The following is an 11,677-nucleotide window of genomic DNA, read 5'->3' on the forward strand; positions in this document are numbered from 1 at the left end:
TGACTGGTCAACCAAAACCTGGTCAACCTGGTCAAAAGAGCGTTCTTTAATACCCGCATATTGAGGATATAAAAAGAATGCACAGTGCATATATTTTCTAGCATCACTTGAAACACACTGCCGATGCACCGTTTTTCTCATTTACCTGTCCGATCAGTCTGTTCAAATTTGTATAAGTCGGCCGCTCGATGTCGAGATTTCTTCGGCAAATATCATAAATTGCCTCATTGTCCACCATGAACGAACAGTCCGAATGCTCCAAGGTCGTGTGAGTGGTCAAGATGGAGTTGTAGGGTTCAACGACAGCAGTGGAAACCTAAATATGTTTAATATTAAATATATTCTCATCACTTAATTGAACAATGAAGACGTCACCAATAGGCAATAGCCAATTGGGTCCTTGTACTTTCCAATAAGTTCTCCCTATTTAGATTCGCAACCAGAAATAACTCAATTTAATCATAAATCATCCTTTATGCACATGCCCTTACTGCCGTCATTGATTTAAAAAAATACAAAACCCCCCTGTATAATGATACATGGAAGGCACTGTACGCAATGTCCGGTACGAGAAGACCTGTGTTTATTTACCGTCTTACCTGGGGAGCTGGATAAATTGAAAATTCCAATTTAGACTTTTTTCCATAATCAACACTCAAACGTTCCATTAATAAACTGGTAAATCCTGATCCAGTGCCACCTCCGAAAGAGTGAAAGACCAAAAAACCCTAAAAATATAAAAACTTATCTAGAACACATAGTAAATATCACAGTTAAAATTAATTAAAATTGGGATTACAATCAAAAGTTGACTGGAAATAAAGAGGAGAGCAGAATAAGCATTTCAACATCCAGCACACTGACGGTAAATTACCTGACCATTAGGTGGTATTATTATTGATATCGTACATGTGATATTTTGTTTTGCTAGTGCTGACAATAAGATGTGATTTTTGGTTCTAGTTCAAGTACAAGTTCTGTAATATTGACAATTGAAAAAATAATGTCCCGTAAAAATTTTTAGGAGTTATTTACGTAATTATTACGATTTACGGCAATAATTATGCTCATAGTATTTCAGTTGCTGGTGTTCCTCCAAAGTGTATGACTTTGAGCACATCACCTCTAAAAATGCAAGTCACTATTGCTTGCAAAACGTCTAGAAGAATAATATATTACGGTACGCCAGACAAAAGTCGAAGTTCCGTCACTGCTTGAAGTTGACGATCGAGGCAAAGCCGAAGGCGTCATGCACGCCGTGGTGGGCCTTCGACTTTCGTCTCGCGTACCGAATGCTATTTTTCTTGATCCTCGGGGGAAATTAGCCGGAAGAGTATAAGTTTTTGGAAAAAACACCTTGTAAATGCAGTCAAAACAGTCAGCTGACAGCCCGTGACAAAGTCAAGCTGTTAGCGTGCGTGTCGAAAGTTATTACTTTCCACACGGTATAAAGAAAATTTGTAATGGATTCAAGTGATGCTTTCGCCATTGAAAACAGTGGGGAAAGTACGTACTTCCCACCAGGGGATCAAGAAAATTATATTTCGAAAACGAATTGAAGAAGCTTCACTATAACTCATTCACAATTTACAACAAATAACTCATGTAATGCGATACACATTGAAATACGGGCGTTAAAATTATTGAATTTGGAACTGAAGCGCTTTATCATCTTAACTGAATATAGTGAGGAATTTATAGCTCTTTAAGTAAAATTATTTCATTTTTTAAATTGTCTTTTATACTCTTATTATTTGTAGATTAATGTGGCTTTTATGTAGATTTACTCCAGAAAATCGCATAATTGATGCGCAATATTTAGACTCTTAAAAAAAGCGTTTGAAAGCCAGCGTTTTGACATCGGAAAAGCAGCAGAGGATTTTGTGCTCCATTGGCATCAGAAACGGCCAAAGAGTGGAAAGAAAACGGTGATAACCCACTGAAGAAAGTGCTTTCTAGAACGGGAGTTATGTGGAAAAATAGGTTTTGGAAAGGTTCCAACATAAAGCAGTAATTTAAAAATAAATCAGTACTGTTTATACCGGGTGTCAGAAAATGGTGCGACCAACACCTCACGATGTAGTTCTTGAGAAAAAATTAGTGGTACATCGCTATTTTTCGATATTTCATTTTTTTCGATTTCATTTTTTTCGAAATTTCAAGAATAACTGATCTACACGCCGTTAAAGTTCGATTTCTTAAAAGATTTTTTTAAATAACTTTTTTCTTGGTTAAATGGAGGTTAAATTTAGCACACTTATTATTTATGATCATTCGTATTTTTCAATTCGTTAATACTAAGGGGTTGAACTCACCCATTACTAAATAACTTATCTCTAAAATGGGTAATTTTTCAGAAAATCTACCTTTTCTTGATTCCCTGGTGGAAAGTACGTACTTTGGCCACGCATGCTGACAGCTTGAATTTGTCACTGACTGTCAGCTGACTGTTCTGACGGTATGATTTTTTAAGTTGTTTTTCAAAACCTTATACTTTTTCGGCTAATTTCGGGTATCAATTTCAAGCAGTGTATATGTCAAGCCTTGTATATGACACACTCTGGTATTAATGAGTAAAATTTCTTGCTTAGTTTTTCGCAAAAATTTCAGTTTAGAAAGATGATTACTGTTTTAACTATTTCGCTAAATGCCCAAAGCGAACATCTGCAGAAGAATGATGCAAAGTTGTTATCACTTGTATATCAAATGGTTGGAAAAGTCGATTTTTCTTTTTTTACAGATCCTTTATTTAATACAGTGAACCCCAGGAGCAATTCAACCAAAAGCAATCCAATTTTTTACCACAATGTATAAATAAATATGGCATAAAAAGTTCACATTTGCAAATAAAAATTGTCGAGTCCGAGCTTTTTTTCAAAAACAGTCTTCTGAATTTTATTGAGTTTAGACATTACTGCTGGGACTCAATGTATATTGAAAGATAAATATATGCGGATTTTTTAAGTAGTAAGTGTGCAAAAAAGTGCTAACGTACCCGCCTGATAAGTCTGCGTAGTAATGTATAAAATTCTTCGTCGTGCGTGATTCTTATAAATAGATTCATATTATTGCATGCATGCGAGTATCTAACGCATGACGGCTTCGGACTTTAAATTTGCGAAATAGATGGAGGATTGAGACCTCTTTTAATGCAATTAAAAACTATTAATAAAAAAATATTGCATGCAAAAAAAGACTGAAAAAAATTAGTGGTTCAAAAATGTCCGTGATTTGATGACAGCTTTTTGAAACAGAATGAATAAATAAATAAAATATGAATACCGATAAGCTTTTCAAATTACCGAGTTCATTTTACACTCCGGTTGATTTTTTTCAACAATTTACTGTTATACCGACAATAATATAGAGAGAAAACTGTCACCATCTGCAGCCAATGCTATAGAGTTTTCATTTTCTGTTTAAACTTGCGGTTTAAATAACCATTCAATCTATTACCTTTTTCTGGTGCTTTAGATTAAAATTAGAAATTCTCACTGATAGCTGAAGGGGCTTTAATTTATATGGTTTCTGAATACTATAATTCTAGTGCCGCTGCCCATGTAATATAAAATTGTCGAGCATTAACTGGCATGGAGTTTTTTTATAGTATAGTGCCTCTATAAATCACAGTCCCAGTTTTTATGATCAGGACATCAGGGATGATTAAAACAACACTTTTTAAGATTAGTTCCGTTTGTTTTTTCTGTTTGACATACGTATTTGATGATTTTTTCGTATATGGCGTCGTTTCTAGACAAAAAGTCTGGCGTAGAATTTGTAGAACCAAACTAGTTCATGGGGTGCGTTATCAGGAGATAATCAAGATAATAAGATCAGGAGATTTTTTTTAAATTTCTTTATTATTACAATCTGTCATGATATATGTAACATGTTACATATGATATATGTAACATGATTAGAGATTATAATCTTCTATAATCACAAGTTTCTCATCACTTTACGCTCGGAAATTACTTTAATTAGCTAATTAAAATCGGTTACTTATGTCTGTTGGGTAAAATTTTTTTAGTCGCATTGTTAAGGGCGGGTTCATCAGGCCTACTAAGGTGGCAGGCGATGCGATCTTGGTACTTAGAGTGGAATCTTTGAATCTCTTCTTGTATGGTAGCTTGATTGAGGTTAGTGTGGAGTGTTCTGTTTGAAAGGTACCAGGATGAGTTGGTAATCGTACGGAGTGTTTTTGATTGGAACCTTTGAATAATAGATAAGTTCGATTTGCTCGCTGTGCCCCATAATTGGACACCATAATTCCATATTGGCTTCAGGATACATTTGTAGATTAAAATTTTGTTTTCGAGAGATAGTTTGGATTGTCGACCAATCAGTTTTTTTATGTTTAGTTCCTTCCGCTTAGCTTGGATATGATGTTTCCATGTTAATCGGTGATCCAGATGCATGCCCAAGTATTTTATGTGTTTTGTTTGTGGTATTTGTTTACCGTTGAGGGTGACATTTGGACACGTTTCTCGTCTTAATGTGAATGTTACGTGTGAAGACTTCGATTCGTTTACTTTTATTTTCCATTTCTGCAGCCAATCTTCTAACATGTTAAGGTTTTCCTGTACTTTCTTAGAAGCCAGTGAATGATTCTCATCTACTGCTAAGATTGCTGTGTCGTCTACAAAGGTAGCCAGAGCGGCCTTTTTGTTGCAGCTAAAGTCCGCTGTGTATAAAAAGAACAAAACGGGTCCCAGCACTGAGCCTTGGGGAACACCTGCAATATTATTATAAGATTTGGATATCGCATCATCTACCTTGACTTGAAACGTTCTGCCTTTTAGGTATGAACTAAATAGTAGATAAAATTGGGGTAGGTTTTTTAAAATTTTGTAGAGTAACCCTTTATGCCATACTCTATCGAATGCTTGTTGTGCGTCTATAAACACTGCAGAGCAATATAGTTTATTCGTTAGACATTCGGAGATTAATTTAGATAGACATGGAAGTAAACTTATTGGTCTATAAGATGATAGCAAATGACTCTCCTTTCCAGGCTTCGGGATCATGATGATTTGTGAAATTTTCCATTGCTTTGGAGTATAAGAGGTGCGTATTATGGCGTTGAAAAGTTGGGTTATGAATACTATTGCTTTCTTTGTAAGTTTTTTAAAAATATGTGATGTAATTAGATCGTGTCCAAAAGCTTTTTTATTTCTTAACAAATGAATTTCTTTTTTGATTTCCGTGGGAGAGAACCATTTTAGTGGCAGATCTAGTGGTAGTGGACATGTAAGAAAGTTTTCAATTTCCTCTGTCCAGTCATTGTTGGCCGTAACCGAGTGAGGTTTGAAAACTTCGGATAGATGGTTAGCAAATGCATCAGCTTTTTCTTGATTAGTTCTAGCCCAATTTCCGTTGTGTTTCATAGGGGGGTTGTGCACCTTGGGTCTTTTAATTATTCTAGTGGCCCTCCATAACGAGTACTCGTTGTTTGCGGTCGTAGAAAGACTGTTTAAATATTCTTGGAACGTGTCATTTCTGCGTTGTTGTAGCAAATCTTTGAGCTGCTTCGTTGCTAAATTGACTTTTTCTTTGTCACTATGGCATCTAGTGGTTTGCCAGATTTTTCTAAGTTTTCTTTTTTCTGTGATTTTTTTAAAGTTTTTTTCTGGATAGTTAATAATGTTATGCTGCTGTGTTTTAATTGGTGTAGACTCTGATGCCGCATCATGGATTATTTTGGTTAGTTGTTCTGTGGCGTAATCGATGTCTTCATGAGATTTCAGTGATTGCCTAAGATTTATTTTTGAATCAATCTTGGTTGCAAGTAGTTTCCAGTCGGTCAGTGGATTTGTTAATTTTGGTTGCTGCGTGTTGATAATCACTTTTGTACTGATTACTAATATAACTGCAGAATGATCAGATGATAAATCTAGTTTAGATTCAGCATGAACATAGTTGTTAGATATTCCGCTGGAAATAAAGAAATCCAGTAGGTCTGGTACTTTTGTTGAATCGGTCGGCCAGTATGTTGGTTCTCCAGTTGATATGATCGCAAATTTTTTATTGTGGATGTAGTCACAAAAAGTTCTCCTCCAGTCACCTCCAGATATAAATTTGTTTCCCAGTTTTCCGAAGTAATTTTCAAGCTGTTCTTTTGAAATTTTATGTCGTGGGGGACAGTACTGCTGAGAAGGTTATTAGTCCAAGGTCGGTGTTCACTTTTACATTTGTAGCCTGCATGTGGTCTAACTGGTATGCTTCCATTTCATAGTGTATAATTTGATTTTTGATGATAATTGCACTTCCTCCGTGAGCGGTGCCATCAGGGTGTTGAGTGTTGTATATAGAATATCCTGTGATTTTAAAGTATTCTGTTAGTGAAGTGGGTTTCTGATACTAGAAGAATGTCGATTTTGTTTGCTTTGAGGAAGAGGTCAACTTCGTCACGATGTTGGGCAAGTCTGTTAGCGTTCCAAAGAATTATTTTGAGTGTGTAATGGGGCATTTTTGGATATTGTCGTGAGTAAGTGGGTTAGAAGGTTAATTAGTGATGTTAGCTGATCAGCTTGTTTGGTTAGTGTCCCTTCTAATCTGCTGAAAAGAGCATTTAGGTTTCCATTGACTGCGGGAGCGGTATTGATTTCAGGAAGCTTGTTATTTTTTAAGGTTTCAGAGTATGTCCGTTTTCTATGAGGAATTCTGGTTTGTTGTTCCTGGGAGGGAGTAGAAGTGGTACTAAATTTTATGTTATTTTGTCGTGGGTTTGCATTTGTTAGACGATTTTGTTGTTTTTGTATTTCATTGTAAACTGTACAACCTTTAGCCTTGTAGTTAGCAGGATGTGATCTTTCGCATAGAACACAAGTTGCTAGAGAATTTTTGTTTTTAGTGCATGAAGTGGTAGGATGTTCGCCAGTCTCCTCCTACTCAAAGGTCAACCGCACGTGCTTGTGCTGCACCTGCCTTTACCTGAGGCTAAGAAAATATATGTCCTCTAGAATAAGACTCTCCACCAACCCCCAATAGCCAGCGTGGTAGAAGTAGAGCTTAAAAATCCCTTATGTACAAGAGACTTACGGCCCTCAGGATCCTACAGTTCACCGATTTCCGGCCACCATATTAGCCTGTAAAGGCGGAGAAAGGAGGGTGCGAAGAATCACCGGGTAGGACCTGGCTATAAAAACGACGACTGCAGGTTGCTACACTGAATACAAGAACTCTCTCAACAGACGAAACATTGCTGGAGCTGAAAGAGGAGCTCAAACATATAAACTGGGACATTGTAAGATTGAGCGAAATTAGAAGAAAAAGAGAACAACAGCTAAAACTGAAGTCAGGCCACATGTTCTATCATAGAAGAGACAACGACTCGACGAGTGGATGCGCAGGTTTCACAATAAACAAGAAACACACAGGCAAAGTTTTCAGAAAGATTGGTCTAGGATTTTAGAAATTTAGAGGGTTTAGAAGACAGATTCAATATAGAGTAGGCTTAAGAGTGGCATTTTTTGGGCTAAGTCTAAGCCCAAAATATAAACTAAGAGTTATTCAAGTCTTCGCCCCAACACCTACACATTCTGACAAGGAAGTGGAAAGGATTTATGGGGACATTGCAGCAGCGATGGCAGACCAACTCATTACAATCTTATAGAAGATCTAAATGCAAAACTGAATGCTGAGTCTGTTATGGGTGAACATGGATATGGCCAGATGAATGAAAGAGGAAATAAACTCTTTGACTTCCTGGTACACCAGGAACTGGATGAAATGAAGTTATGTTTTTAAAGAGTAAACAAAAGCGCTGGACGGCGGCAAGCCCAGATGAAATTACCAAAAATGAGATCGATTATGTGATCACTAACAGTGACCACAAAATGGTAAGAGCAAGAGTAACTATCAATATAAAACGAGAGAGCCTAAATATGATCATAAAGCGAGCACCTCAAAGGTGGTCTGAAGCTAAAAACCTGAGTGAATACCAGAAAGAGTTAGACCTTGAGCTGGAGAACTCTGGGTTTGCGAGACATGAGAAGGCGAATATCAAAGCAGCAAATAGAGAAATTAACAAAGTTTTAAAAAACGCACAAAAACGGTGGGTGAATAAATAAGACGCCAAAGGATACGGTTAATAAAAACACAAAGTCTCATGAAACAGAGAAGGCAACTAAATTTCAAGCATACCAAAAATGCAGACCAACTACGAATCCGAAATAGTTTAAATCTGAAGAAATAGAAAAAGTAATTGAAAACAGTAAAAGTTTGAAGGTTCTTTGAAGAAATTTCTCCTCTGGTACCAAGAACATATGTAAGCTGGAGAATGAGGCAGGCCGTACTACCTCAAATAAGAAAGACAATTTAAAGTTGGTTGACGACTTTTATACAGTGCTATACATAGAAAAGAAACACAATCTACCTGAGGACCTGGCTCATGGACAAGGAAAAGTTCAAAGGATATTTCTGATATTATCCTGAATGAGTTAAGAGCATCGCTGAAATGAAAATTAATAACAATAATTCGCGAGGCGGAGATGAACTTGTTATTGAATCTATTCAGGCAGAAGGAAATATATTGCTTAAGAATATAATATATTATGTACAACAAGTAACAGCAGCAGTGTAACAAGCCTGCATATTATGCAGGCTTGTCAATGAATGTCTTCTGAAGGGAACAAAACTTTCCCAGTGGGATAATGCAACAAAAAGTAGACATCGCAAAACTATAAAACTATACACCGATTAGCGTATTATCTACAAACTCTTTATTAGGATTATAGGTAAGCGTCTGATACCTAAATTAGATTTGTACCAGCCTCGTGAACAGGCGGTATTTAGAACAGGGTATGGAACAATCGACCACCTCCAAACTATTAAAACTGTAATAGAAAAATTAATTCAGTGTAACATGCCACTTGTCCTGGTATTCATAGATTACGAAAATACTTTCGACCTCATAAATCAACAGAAAATGTTGCTAGCGCTGGTGGACTGTCGTATCGTATATATGATCATCGCTATACTGTCCTATTTAAAAACGTGTACAAGCGAACAACTGCATTTGTAAGGTTACATGCAGGCACAAATAAATTTCAAATCGATGGAGGAGTTCTTCAGGGATACACAATATCTGCGAAACTATTTACCACAGCATTGGAATATGCCTTTAAAAGATTAAACTGGGAAGAAATAAGCATACATTTCGACGGAGAGCTGTTGAGCCACATGAGGTTCGCTGATGACATTGTCATAACTGGCGACAGTATTGATCAGGCACAGTGTAAAAAAGTCGGTTTAAAACTAAATTTTACGAAGCCGCAATGTATGACCAACCTTCTTATGAGCCAGAATATCTCAGTTGACGGTAGGAGCAGGTTGCCTCATATGAATATTGGGGATACCAGATCAGGATTGGCCGAGATAATCAAGTACACCAATAGGCTTGGCGTGGGCGGCATTTGAGAGGTTTAGGGATGTTTTCAAACCAAATATTCCTATCTGTCTCAAATGGAAAAGCCTATTCTCCTGTTCAGTACTAACCTATCCAGCAGAAACGTTAACGCTTTGCTCAGAGATCTATGGAACGGTCAATGATCGGACAGGATACCCAATGTGACTATACGGTATAGGACGGGTGCGACTAATGTCATAGAGATAGTTGCAACTTTGAAGTGGAACTGGGCTCGCCATTTGGCACGAACTACGGATGAAAGGTGGTCAAAGTGATTCTGGAGTGGAGGCCAAAGCATGAAGCATAACCAGACCACCAACAAGATGGACTGACAAGATGAACACAAGACCGAAAGCGGTGGCAGACACTAAGGGAAACCTATGTCCAGCAGTGGACGCAATGGCGATGATGAAGAAAACAGTTCGTTTTTAATTAAAATTATTTTTATAAAAACAAACTAAATTGTCTAAGTGCAAACTGATTTGAACTATTGTAAGGATATTGAAAGATGCTTAGTGCTTATCTAGAAATCAATATTTCCCCATCATCTCAATTGCAATTGATCCAAAAAATGCCTACCTTCCTAAGAAACAAAGTTATTGACATACAGTAATAAAGCCGATAGTTTTACAAATTTTAACAAGCTGTATCTCAAAAACAGTTTGCTTTCGAACATAGTGTGTTTATAAAGCAAAACATGCTTGTCTTGATGCCCACTGCCACCCTTAAGGGTTTATCTGCTTGCTTTAGAACACACTAGCTTTATTCGCGGTAACGATTCAGAACTGATCGCATGCGCGTGGAGGCATTCGGGGACAGATCGCATGCGCGTAGATAAACTAGATGTTCGTGATAAAAAAATTACTCGTTCTGAACCGAAAGTTCTATGTTCGCGGTTCAGTAAGAACTGGTTCAGAACCTGTTCGTTACCGGTTGTAGCAATTCTAAGATTTAAGTATACAAATTCATCTGATTCTACCACAATTTTGTCGTCCGTCTGCTCGATCCTGTTCAGTCCTGTGAGTTCGATCCCGGCCACAATCGCTAGCGTCAGTTAGACGCTGCGTCTAACCTTGAGAATGGAACAAGTTCCATTCTCCGCGACTGTCGCTCGCAGACCCTAGTAACGGCTACAGAAAGCCGCTCGTGTGCGGGACTGTATTAAAAATAATGGGTTCTATTTTCGGCGTCAAAACTGTCGCGCTATAAAACTCGCCCGTTTGCGGGTGCCCTTTGAGGTCGATTTCCTTCGATCAATTGATTTTCACTATTTGATAAATGACTTTGCCAGAGAAAAAATCATGAAATTTTTTTAAATTGAAAAATAATTTCTTAATCGCTATTAAGTTGAAGAATTATTAAGTTTTTTATGTTTTTTTCCTGAGCTTTATGTATTCCATTTTTGGACGTAACGCATTTAATTAACTATTTTTAATCAGAACGCCAATGTAAACATAAACAGGGAATTGCCTACACTTTTAAAAATGAGTTGAAAATTCAGTTACTTTTCAGTAAGTTTTATAACTGAAAATGCAGTTTTTGGTTGTTGAAAATAAATTCATGTACATTTTAATTGAATTTTCAGTATTCTTACTGAAAATCCAAAATTCAATAACATGGAACTGAAAATTCAATAACATGGAACTGAAAAGTTTTCAGATCTTAACCTATTTACAGGTACTGATTGAAGATCTTGTCAGTACGTACTACAACGGACGAATTATCAGATTTACAGCCAATAGAAAAACTTTCGCATCATCGTATCATCGTATAAACGGATGTATGGCTTGATCTCTTCTCTCGATAGTGACGTGATAACCACCAGAATGGCTTATCACAGTTTTACCAAAAAATATTGTAGGCTACATTGGAATGGTGGCGAACACCTATCCATGCCAAGCGGGATCCCAGGATCGAACCCCGGCCAAAGCGTGAAAATTTTCCCGCAGTGATACTTTAGTCAACTCGTGGAAAGCATCGGAAGCAGATCCTAGAACAACAGCAGGAACTACCATGGGAAAACAACACACAGGTCCCCCGTATTATTTGGATGGTGCGTTCCGCAAAAATGCACGAGAGGCCGCCTACGGCTTCTCATCTTTTTTACCAAAAGTCATTTGTATTTTCAATAACATGTATCTAAATTTTCAATAACAGGTATCTGAATTTTCAATAACGGGTATCTAAATTTTCAGTTACGTGTGTGGAAAAAACTTCAGTTACATTTGACTGAAAATTCAACCAGATTTTTTTAACAGTGTACATATG

The 11,677-nt window shown here is 37.0% G+C and overlaps 1 protein-coding gene across 1 annotated transcript; it reads right to left on the reverse strand.

Annotated features, from left to right (window-relative positions):
• Window positions 1-80: 80 nt before the first annotated feature.
• LOC109545519 (probable RNA-directed DNA polymerase from transposon X-element) lies at window positions 81-6,228 on the reverse strand. Its single transcript, XM_048664877.1, has 4 exons — window positions 6,190-6,228; window positions 4,509-6,146; window positions 600-728; window positions 81-316 (listed from the first exon to the last, which is right to left on the reverse strand). Exons 1-4 carry the CDS (start codon window positions 6,226-6,228, stop codon window positions 104-106), a joined length of 2,019 nt encoding a protein of 672 aa, XP_048520834.1. The 3' UTR covers window positions 81-103.
• Between the last annotated feature and the right edge of the window lie 5,449 nt (window positions 6,229-11,677).

The sequence above is a fragment of the Dendroctonus ponderosae genome, unplaced genomic scaffold, assembly GCF_020466585.1.
Source record: "Dendroctonus ponderosae isolate FM_Combo_2020 unplaced genomic scaffold, Dpon_F_20191213v2 Dpon_F_20191213_1, whole genome shotgun sequence".
Lineage (NCBI taxonomy): Eukaryota > Metazoa > Arthropoda > Insecta > Coleoptera > Curculionidae > Dendroctonus > Dendroctonus ponderosae.